General features: G+C 36.8%; 1 protein-coding gene and 1 long non-coding RNA gene across 2 annotated transcripts; both read left to right on the plus strand.

The window, feature by feature from the left end:
- The first annotated feature begins 451 nt into the window (after nucleotides 1-451).
- Nucleotides 452-7,651, plus strand: LOC121873541. The gene is made up of 6 exons (XM_042377175.1): nucleotides 452-593; nucleotides 1,961-2,354; nucleotides 4,542-4,580; nucleotides 4,936-5,088; nucleotides 5,307-5,438; nucleotides 6,063-7,651. Exons 1-6 carry the CDS (start codon nucleotides 582-584, stop codon nucleotides 6,248-6,250), a joined length of 918 nt encoding a protein of 305 aa, XP_042233109.1. The 5' UTR covers nucleotides 452-581; the 3' UTR covers nucleotides 6,251-7,651.
- Nucleotides 7,652-11,533: 3,882 nt separating this feature from the next.
- On the plus strand, nucleotides 11,534-11,807 carry LOC121873549. Its single transcript, XR_006090263.1, has 2 exons — nucleotides 11,534-11,585; nucleotides 11,619-11,807. It is a non-coding gene; the product is annotated as an uncharacterized LOC121873549 (long non-coding RNA).
- The last annotated feature ends 497 nt before the right edge of the window (nucleotides 11,808-12,304 follow it).

Below are 12,304 nucleotides of genomic sequence, written 5' to 3' on the forward strand. Positions count from 1 at the left end.
AAAGCGGAAGTGGGTCCTTTCTATGCAACCTTGGTTATTTTATGCAATTTACTGCCGATTTATATATACTGGGGTATATACAGTATATATTTTTTGCTAGCTGGAGCCAACTTTGTATTGTATTCTTAAGAGATTTCCAAGTTAATTTTTTTCCTTGAGGATAAGGAAATGCATCTACTGTCGATATGTTAGCTTCAGTTGTAATTTCAATTGTTTTGCCTGTCATTTTGGTGTGCCATAGCTGAAGTGAGCAAGTTATCTTCCTTCTATAATCTATATTTTGGGGGCTGAAGAATTCATTTACAATACTGTGAGAATCAAGGCTTGAAATCGAGACCTAAGCATTGGTAAGTACAGTAAGATGCGAGTGTTGATAAGATTACCCACTGTCCTTATCTAATCTCAGTTGCCAGAGTTCGACATTGGTTGATCCTTCAATGATATAGATGATTTAACATGTCTAATAATCCTTAAAACCAATCTGTTATTAAACAGTAACTACACCAGCTAGACTGGTATGATAGTGTTGAAGGAGAGTTAAAGAGAGGCCACACCATAACTGGACTGGAGAACCACTACACATGCACAATCTTGTAAGTCATGTAAACCTCTGGAATTTCTTTTATCTTGGACCTGGTGACTGATAATGTCAATGTGAAGGTAAGTACTGGTATAGTGTATCAGTATTGGTGACAGAAGACAACAGTGACAGCAATAGCAGGAACACCATTCAAAAAACATCAAATACTACCGGCAGTAGGCTTGTGATGGTTTGTGTGTGTGTTAGTGTAACTTGTTAATAAGATAGGTATGAAAACCATTATTGCCTTATCAGTTACTAAAATAACCACATTATATCTTAAATAATAATCAAAATAACAATTTAATAATTTACCTTTAGATCAACTTTCACTTTTTTAAAACCAATTCGGGTTTATTTGTGTTACGAGCTTAGTGAATTGTAGGTGGTATCTGACATGCTCGAATAGATAAGAGAGCTCCACCCTCTGTACAGCAGTCGTGCGTAGTCTGCTTTTACAGGAGGAAGTGTTCAGTGTTCTAAGGATCACCTGACCTATTTCACCCATCCAATTTGCTAGTACAGTATGATAAACTATTTAGTGTTTAAGTTGAGGCTGCCTGCTTGAACCACTTCCTAGGCCTAGTGATTCTTTGCCTTGTGTGAAGTGTTTCATTTGTTGATGTGGACTTGACTGAGGTGAGGTGTGGTCGTGTTTTACTGTGTGCCAGTTTAACTCATTCATATGGCCCAAACCTTTGTTCTGTAATGTTTCATGTCGTTTCAATTTACAGTTCACATATTTGTTAAGTCCTGGATTCACAGAGATTCTTACGTTGAAGTTTTTCCATAGCTTTAATATATGAAAACATTTTTGTTAGGGAAAGTAATTAATTGACATAGCGACAAGACTATTACTCAAACATAAACAATAGTGTGATTTTTTATTTGGTAATAAGAACACAAGAATAAATGAAACGGCAGGATAAATGTTGGCCCAGGCGAGGAGGCTCCTGTTTGCACTTGACCTTTATCATTCATATACGTTCAACCTATATTTAAAACCTCACAAATGAGTACTGTACTGGTTAATGATGGTTACCTTTTCACAAATAACACCACTATAATTATCCAAGACTATGATAAATGTTTCCTTTCCAATTAGAGGGAGAATTATGGAAAAGTATCTTGTTAAAGTGTTATTATTTTGGCTCATTTTCCTGACATATTTGTGTCATAGTATTGAGTTTTTATGTTACAAGGAAAGACCCTTCATTTGACAGTGTTATGCATTAGGATTTCATACCTTGAAGGATTTGTGATTAATTGAAAACACTATTTTGATAAGAACTAAATTCTCCAGTAGTGAGGAGCAATAAGGAGTTGGTTGTAAAGTCATTATCAGTTGGTATTAACTAGAGGTACCTTAACACACCACAGGTTGTGGGAGGCAGTCAGAGCTCATTGGACGAAGAATCGAGCAAGAGTGCATTGAAGAAACAGAGATACAGCATACCAGGACAACCACAGATCAGTGACGCCCTTAAGCAGAAGATTCATCAGGAACTCGAGCACAGGATCCAACAAGAGGAAAAACAACCGCAGCAGGTGGTGGAACAGCAGCAGACTCGGCTGCACCAGGAAGAGGAGCACAGGATCCAACTGCAGCAGGAAGAGGAGCACAGGATCCAACTGCAGCAGGAAGAGGAACACAGGCTCATCCAGCAGAAGGTAGAGGCACAGACACAACAAAGCATATTTGAGAACGCAGAGGATCCCAGCAGGATGCCACGTGGCACTCAACTACCACGCACACGCAGGGAAGAACCTGATAGTAAGTTTGCCCTTTTCCTCTCTACATCATCTTTACCTTTGTAATTACCAATTCTGACTGAATGAAAGAACATTTTTTAAATAGCCCTAGGTGATAATTATCTGGTCAGTCTTTCATTCTGTAAACCATTTTGATCGACAAAGTAAAGATGGTGTCAAATAGTTTTAGACTATGGCCAAGTAACATAAGAAGCTAATGTTACCCGAAACAAAAAGGCTGCTGCGTGATACATAGATGGTACCTTTATGACCAACATAAGACAACTACTGTAAGACCTAATGGTACATAATCACTATACTGTACTTTATAATGATTCAACACACATGGGCCATTATGTATTGAAGAAAATTATAATATATAAAAAAGCTTGATATTAGACTCATGGGAGCAAGTGTGTTGAGGGGGCTTAGATCTGTTATCTGGGACTGAAAATATCATTATCAGCAGTACACTCATATCCTTATCATCTTATCTTTTGTCCTCCCTGGCTCATACCTAACTACATGTTTTTCACTATGACTGTACTCAATGTGAAGCAACAGGGTCCTGTAATGCATACTGTAAATGTATTTAGAATTTGTACTCCTAAGGTCTTTGAAATTATTATTCACATATGTTCCAGTTTCACCTCCATGCCATCATTATATTCTTCTGTCTATTAATCTGTAAAGTATATTTATGTTAAAATTTGATTAGAAACTTGTTGGATACATGGAACATCAGCACTGCAATTGGTGAATGCCCGGTATATTACTGTGGCCACCATCTTTGTTTGCATCACACTTGTATACGATTGGCTGGAACATTCTGCCACAACCTGCCATGTTTGTTTACAACGTTTCTGTTAGTGATTGGCTACACACTGGCACAAACAACCGTACAGTATTTATTTTTATCGCCTCTATCAATAATACCTTAACACAATAGGAGTTGGCTGTACTGTACATTCACTCAAGAAACTATCTATACAAAATTGTGTTAAAAAAATAAGATGCAACGGATGAAGGATTTTAGCAACCCTACCAAGACCAGCAGGAATCGCTTGAAATACCTTAACACAAGCTGCTATATTTGTTTCCATGGCTTCACTGGTCATTAACTAATAACACCAGTAAAACTTTCTTTCAACACAAACTTTTCATTGCCTCTAGTAAGTGTAATGATTCAGCAATTAAACTCAAGTGAAATTGTCATAAGGGAAAGGTTAAGTTGACACCATTTTGGCAGCCATCATTGTATGCTAGTATGTTTTCACCATTTAGATGTCTTATTGCTTATTGAAGAGATTGATGGTGAGACAATGAAAACAATTGGCCAATGGTCAGAAAAAAACGAAAACAATCAACTTAAGTTTAGAAATACAGTAATGAAAAAATCAACCACTGATGAGTCAGTCAAAACACTTGGCCAGTCTGATAGAAGGAAATTGCGTTGAGGTAATATTTGTGGTAATCTCAGATAACGTCTTCTGATAATCTGACCTTTGACTCACATCCTGGTTCATATAGTAAGAAATTAGAGATTTGTATATAATGCAAAAGCAAGTTCTCATGTATTGATATTAACTGAAAACTAAGTATATACACCATGTCATAGAGACTCCATTATGGCTTTACCCGTGTGTCTAAATTGTCAACGCTCTAATATGATCAGTGACTTGATAATGTAACAAGTTTTTAAAATCCAATTTCTACCTACAATTATTTTGAGAATTTTGTTTTTAACGTAAGAGTCGTTGAGAATTTGTAATTCCCGAATGAATTCTTAGAATCAGGATTTAATGTATGAATTATTGAAAATCCGGATCCGGGATGATATAGTTTCAACTCGGGGTGGCTGTTATCTTCTGCTGATAGGGTGTTCCACCGGCCTTTTATCTTATCTTGACAATGGCGGATGGTGACTCAAACACGAGAGACGTTATGTTCGTTGTAACGGTAAGTTATGGTCATGTTTAAATTTAAACTGAAAGCATTTTGGATTTCAAATTTAGAATGGCTCACATTGTTGTGTTGATGTTATAATGTATTTCTGTGCCTCAACAGCTTGGTCTTTAAGTACGCATATCAAGTTAATAATCACCGTAGTTTATAAAAAAATAAACATTAGGAGAGATGGGAAGTTTCGGGTTTGTGTATCTTATTTCGGAGGACGCAATGTTACTCTAGTTTCTTTTCTTCTTTCCAGAGCCCAGTTATGATGGGGACGAGGATGAGGGTGGCTGTGGTAAGCTGATATTCTAAGAACTTGTACAACAGATAGAGAGCAAAGTTAATCACACACACATACAATACCACAAAACAACTCTAAGTTTAAGTACATTTAGTCTATTGTTAACCTAAAATTTGTCCCCAAGAAATCTTAAAGTAAAGCATGTTACCTTAATATCAGTATTTTATCAGTACCAAAGTATATTATCCTAACAGTAACACTATGACTTGTTATCCCAGCTATATGATAAGTAATCCCAACTGTATATGTTATCCCAGCTGTACTTATCCCAACTTTATGACATATCTCAGCTGTCTATCTTATCACAACTGTATGACAAGTAATCCCACTTTGTGCTTGGTGTTGGCAGGATGGTGTTTAGCGTCTCTGATCCAGTGGCCTGTGATCATCGCAGCCTCTATCATCATCCCCATCTTTGGCATCACTTTCATCATCATGGGAGCCATCAACATGAACAATTGTTCCATCGAGCCTATGATCCCCATATGGCTCATTATTCAAGGCGAGTTATCCTATTGTTCAATGTTCATGCGGATCATTTGGTGGTCTTGTTCATTTTTCACCTCTTTCAATTAAATAAATCACTATTCAACCACAGAGTTAATTTAATAAATCACCTTTCAATTAAGAGGTAAATAAATCACTATACAACCATAATACAACCAATTTGTGTCAACCAACCAGTTATAATGTACTAACCTGTGTCTTTGTATACCATAGGGATCATCTTGCTGTTCGGAATTGGCATCGGAGGTGCAGCTAAGAAGACATCCAAGAATGGCAGTGTCTCGCTCCCTATTAAACTAGTCGGCTTTGTTATTTCCTTAGCCACAATCGCCTGGTTCACAGGAGGTATGTCTGAGTATTTTGTATCAGTATGTCGGAGTATGTTGTATTTTGTCTTAGTATGTTTGTATGCTTGAAAATGTTGTATAGTATGTGTGAGCATGTTGTTGTATGTCTAGAGGTGGCTGATGTATGTATGGGTATATTTTATGTCAAACTGTATCCTGTTATATCTGATAATGGCTTGTAAAATGGTATACAATATTCAGCATTTATTTACCCTATTTAGGAGAAAACTACCATGTATGCGGATGATTTCCACCGTTGTATTCCAATTCATCCCATTTATCACCTGCTTTTTTTTTCCATCAATGCATCCTAATTTCCCTTTCCTATTTTACCCATTTAGCTCTTACTTTTCACTTATTTTATGTATATACCCAATATTTTACCTATTTAATCCCTATTCACATGCCCAATTGTTATAGATTTGTGCTTTTTGTATTCAATTCCTATTTCTCCTTTGTGTAGCTAATTTAACTTATTGTTATCTTTAATTTTACTGTAGCTCTTGTTCTATTCACTAGTAATTTCCCCCATTAATTTTCATTTCCCCATTTAACTATTATTTCTCTCGTTTTAATTTGACTAATAATTCGTCCTTATTATCTCAAATTTGTACGTCAACAGGGAACGTCTGGGTATACCAAGCCTGGGCACAGACACCAGACTACGCCCACTACTGGTTCGAGAATGGTTGTAACATGAGTCTGTTCAACCTGGCCTTCTACGGGATCATAATCTTGGACGCCCTCTTCATTCTCCTTGCCATCGTTGGCTGCATTGCCTTCTTCCTCCGTGGTTGTCATTCCAGATAGAGGGACGGTGAAGTTTTCTCGGTGGGATGGATGTGCTGGTTTAGGTAATGCCATCGTCTTCTGAAAGCGAGAATTTGGATTACCGTCAGTATTTCTGATCTTCGAAAACGAGAATTTAGGCTTTTATCTTCATTTCTTGTCTTTTAAAACAAGAATTTGGGTTACTATCAGTGTTTTCTATTTTTAAAATGAGAATTTAGGCTTCCATATTTTTTCTTGTTTTTAAGAACCTAAAATATGGATTCAATATCTACATTTTCTCTTTGGAAATGAAAAATTAGGGCATCAGCATTTCTTGTTTTTAATAATGAAGGATTTGGATTTATATGTTTTGTCTTCCTCACAGGGAATTTAGACATTCATCTTCATTTCCTGTCTATGATAAAAAATGGACTTTCAATATCCTTATGAAGATTGTGAACAAAAATGTGGACTACCATCCTCATCCTCACCTTAAATAAACAACCTTAGTTTATCATCCCCATGTTCTGTGGTTTAGAGCATAGATTTGGGTAAATGATGATGGTAATGAGGATGAATAGAATGGTTTATAGACTATCATCATCATTTGCTGCCTAAGAATGTAGATGAGGATGGTATGTAGTGGCTGGTTTATGTCTGAGAATAAAAAAAGAATGCACCAACACATTCTTCTTGGATATAAACACGACCCTGGTGAGTAAAATGGAGCTTTGGTACAATGTTATTGATTGTAGTGATAATTGGGGCTAAAACATGATGTTAATTTCAACATTAACTTTGTCACTAACTCTTAGAACTAAATGTTGATTATCTCATTGACTTGTCTGTCGATGTAAATATTCATAAGTGCTGCTATATTGATTTCAACATTAATTTGACTGTCAGTGGTAATGTTTTATGTGTATAAATATTAATTTCTATTAAATCTACTTTATATTTTATTTTCACTGCAAACTTGACCGTCTATTTGTGAATAAAACTACTGTAAGATGTCAGTCTGTATAATTCAAAATTTAACAAAAAATAACAAGTAACAAGAATCCTAGTGAGTTAAATTTGGTCACTTAAATATTTTCAAGTACAGCTTAAATATCTATAGTTACTATTGTTTTGTAAAGACTGTTCTAGTTTTCATCTGTTTGCTGTAAGTAAATCTGTAATTGATTTTGTTTAGTGTCAGACATTTATACTTATTAATAAAGGAACTTAACAAGAAGTTATTATTATCATAACTTATTTGCTTATGTAACTTACTATAGGTGGGCTCTGAACGAATACACTTCTATGTTCAGTTTGTGATTATAGGCGAAGTCTAAGCAATGTTGGTTTAAATAGTCCAAGAATAGATAGCTTGGCTATATTGATAATAACTTGTATTATATGTAAGTTGTGTTTTTTGGTAATAAAGTTACATAACAAGAATTATTTTCACTAACCTTTATTGTAAATTAACTTAAAAAATATGTGGTTTGTTAATAGAGTGCAGTAATGTAACCTGGACGGTGGTCGGTCCCCTCAAGTACACAACAGTAAATAGTTCAGTATTTACCTTAACCAACAGTAGAGGTTGTAGCAAGACCCAGGCACCATGTCTTCACTTGTCTTGTGTCAACTAATATGTCTTGGAAGATTTCAATATTGCAGATGAACAAGACAGGCGAGGTGAGCATGACAGCTGATGTGACTTACAGGCGAAGTGGGCACAAGAGCTGATGCGGCATACTGCACTAAATTTCTTGTATGAATGGCGACATCTGCATTTTTGTACTTCTTGGGTAGAGGTGTCAACCCAAGTAACAAAGTCTTCCGTAAACACCAAAGTCCTTCTAGTGTCATCCCTATTTAACATCATTCAAAGTCTAAACCCTGATAGTCCCCTTATGATCTAATCCACACAAATAACATCACAGTTGTCAAGTTGTGTGTTGGACAATCTACATACTGTACAGTCAAGTATGTGGGTGGGTGGGTTAATCTTCAACTGTGTTTGCTCTACCAAGTGCCTCGGCTTCAACAGGACCGACCATGGCCCAGGTACTCTTCAACACACAGTTATTATCACCAGCATCGACTCAGGTTCAGAGGCGTCAGTGTTGTGGTGGTCGGGATGTTAAGAAACTTTTTAACCTTTCATGTTGTACATCTTGTCTTACAGATAGATAGACAGTGGAGGTATAAGAATAATGGTAAACAGTAAGTAGATTTAACCAAGGAATGACCATGATAGATACAAACAATGGTCATAAAATTCACATTAAAGTTTGTCAATAATGAGACAGTGATACCTTTACTGAATACCTATTTAGTGTATATATCTATTTACTGTATCTGTCTGTCTCTTCTTTTACTTGATGTTAAGTTAGATTAGATTAGGTTAAGTTATGTTTGAGGTTAGGTTAGGTTAGGTTTATATTAGAGAGGATTAGATCAAGTGTTTCAACTATACTCTGATTGTTACATTTAAACGACCTGTACCACATTTAATACTCCATGAATTTCTAAGTATGCAATGATACATAAACAATTAAAAGAACCAAGGCTCATTCATCGACCACCATTAACTGAGACTAACCAAAATATTTCATTCACTCTTAGTTTCTCAAATTTGTGGTTTTAGCAACATTTGGCAAGCCTGGTGAGTGGGTGGCTGAGGGGGGAGTGTGGTGGAGGTGTGGCTGAGGGGGAGGTGGTGGGTGTGGCTGAGGGGGGAGTGTGGTGGAGGTGGCTGAGGGGGAGGTGGTGGGGTGTGGCTGAGGGGGGGAGGTGGTGGTGGTGTGGCTGAGGGGGAGCGTGGTGGTGGTGTGGCTGAGGGGGGAGTGTGGTGGTGGGGTGGCTGAAGGAGGGAGTGTGGCTGGAAAAGGAAGGCTGGGACATGAATCTTACAGGTGATTCAAACATTTTCCACAGGTTAATTAGACAGTTGCTACCTTATTTACCAATACATTTTGACGTCATCTTTATAAATGTCTTGCCATAATGAAAAATAAGTGAACAATAATATTTAACCTTATAAAAGAGAATATGAAATGCCTTTATCGAATATTACAAGACTATCGAGAACAAGAGAGTAATTTTACACAAGCCAATTACGATCAGCCGTTTAATATTTTGCCTTTTCGAGGTCAGGTGTACTTGGGAAGCCTAGTCAAGAGACTTTGCAGTAATTATACTTAATTTATGCATGATTTAGGGTGATAACGGCATATGTACATAAACTAATCTTTAATATTTTGCCTTTTCGAGGTCAGGTGTACTTGGGAAGCCTAGTCAAGAGACTTTGCAGTAATTATACTTAATTTATGCATGATTTAGGGTGATAACGGCATATGTACATAAACTAATCTCGCTACAGGTGTGCCTGCACATCTATTAGATTAAATTTTTATTTTATGTATGTTAAGCTAAAACAATTATTTTAAGAAGCCCTCAATATTACTGTATTTATTATATAATGTATTTTATAACACACCCAACGAAGACCTTCTGAAACGGCCGGTTCTCGCCCCGCCCCGCCTCGCCTCGCCTCGCCCCGCCCCGCCTCGCCTCACCCTCGACCAGCTAAATCTCTTAACAACTTAAAATTCTATTAATTTCAAGCCCCAGAAATCGTAGGTAAACAGTAAACAACGAACTAATAACAAATACAAATCTCGGGAAAGATTACCTCAGGAAATACCTTAATTATTCCGAGAAAAAAAATATATATTTTCGTTAAACCAACTTATTCTAGAGCAGTTTTTAATGGAGAATACACTGGCGGTGATGAAAGTTTGGGAAAATGCGTAATTATTGAGTTATAACCACCCGGTTCCGCCAAAAGTGGGCTGGGCTTAGAAGCAGTGGTAACATGTGAAATAAAATAAAATAAAATAGTAATCTAACCTAATCTGGTCATTGTACACACTTACTAGGTAATTATTACGAAAATACTGAAGTACGATTTACCCTCGTTACCCGCCACTGGCTGATTAGTTTAGGCTCGTTTACCTTCGTGGCAAATGAGGTAAGAGAACTTCAACAACCGGCCAGCAATCTATTTACTTAAATCAGCATTTATTACGCCATAATTAAGTATACTAAACACTATCCCAAAAGAATGATTATTTCTCCTGATCACTGTGCACATACACGTTCTGGGAAAAAACAATTACACGTATATAATGAAGAAGAGAAGAGCAGGGTTATGAGCCTTACCTGCCCGTGTCAGCTCCAGCCAGTGAGTGAAGAAGGCGACGTCGTTCAGTTATATCCTTGGTTCAGAGTGACGTCACCGAAGCTTCATTGAATCATTTTGATGCTTCATTGAAACATTTGAAGCTTCGAACACGATTATACATTAAAACTTCAAATTTGTGGTCCATTTTCAATTCAAATTAACCTTTAGGGAATAATTTAGCGAAAATAAGCCCCCGCAATGAAAAAAAAAGAAGAGTAGTGTAGTTTAGAAGTTTTTAATACAAGAGGTCAATACAAGAGGTGGTAGAATAATACAACAGCATCACAGTAATATTTATTGTATTCTAAAAATGTATTTAGTTACATTATCTCTGGAATCACATACTGTATAATAAAAAAAGATTATTCAAGTTAATTTCTAAAGTTAAATAACATTAGTATTTAGCAAAATAAATACAAAAGTGTTATTAGGACCTGACTATGAATCTGCAGGACGGGAGGGTGAGGCAGTTATACTCAATTATCATCCATATATATTTTTTTTACAACAGTTTGATTTAGTTATTAAGTTTATTATCATCACATAGATTTTGGGACATTGTGTCGGGTAACTGAGCCGAGGAGTCCCCCTCAACTCACTGGCAATAAATATCTCTCATAAGAACTAAGTTATCTCATAAAAGAATCACTATCGACCGCTGTACAAAACAAGAAAAAAATGGTTACACAGTAACTAGATGTACAGTGTACGAGTAAGTTCTTCCTCTGTAGGTAAGATGAAAGTTAATTTATATACTGTACCTGCAGCCCAAGATCTTCTGAACACCTGTTGACATGTGTACGTCTGGGTAATAACTGCTGGACACACACACACACACACACCCAAGACATCTAAAACATTCGACTTTTGCATAATTACACTGAGGTCATTACTAGATGGTCAACTTTCCATTTAAAATCATCTTGGGTCATTCGTTTGTCAACTTCTTCACACAAGGTCAATAAAGATCATCTACTTTGGACTTAAAATGGTCAAATACAACTGGTGCTCACAGACTTGGTGTACACATGGCCCGAGGTGTACACAGACTTGGTGTACACATGGCCCGAGGTGTACACAGACTTGGTGTACACATGGCCCGAGGTGTACACAGACTTGGTGTACACATGGCCCGAGGTGTACACAGACTTAGTGTACACATGGCCCGAGGTGTACACAGACTTGGTGTACACATGGCCCGAGGTGTACACTGTGGTACAAGTAAAGGTTGGCTACTGACTACATCTTTCCACAGAGATTATTACCTAAGTACAACCTCTTGAGTCAACAACTTGGTGACTGAGGTCTGGACATGCCACACTGGATTAAAAAAATAATAATAAAAAATAAAAAAAAGCCTGACAGAATACGCTAAGTAGAGCACCTTTATCAGCTGTGAAATGCCTAAGGTAGGGTGAGTAAAACTGGTACCCTGTTGTCATGTATAGAGACAACAGGTATATACTATCTTTACAACGCCATCTGACTCCCAAAACAAGGGATAAGTAGCGGCCAAAACATGACAAATATTTCACTTTCAATCATCAATTTCAAACTACATTATAACTCGTATCTCAAAGGTCATGAAACCAAGCAATCAGAACGTATCATTCTTCAAGTGCATACCGTTTATCTCTGTATTCGACAACAGGGGACCAGTTCACATCATAATATGTACACAAAAAATTAATTCATCAACTTTTGCAGTGATAAATTTGATTTCACTATGGCTGTACTGTAAGACTATACTGTACTAGGAAAAGAAAGGAAATTATTTTGATTTTTTTAAGTAAATTTCTAAACACATCTGGGTATACACACATCCATGACAATGTTGTGAAGTCTTCATGACCTGA

This window comes from Homarus americanus, unplaced genomic scaffold (genome assembly GCF_018991925.1).
Source record: "Homarus americanus isolate GMGI-L3 unplaced genomic scaffold, GMGI_Hamer_2.0 scaffold55640, whole genome shotgun sequence".
Lineage (NCBI taxonomy): Eukaryota > Metazoa > Arthropoda > Malacostraca > Decapoda > Nephropidae > Homarus > Homarus americanus.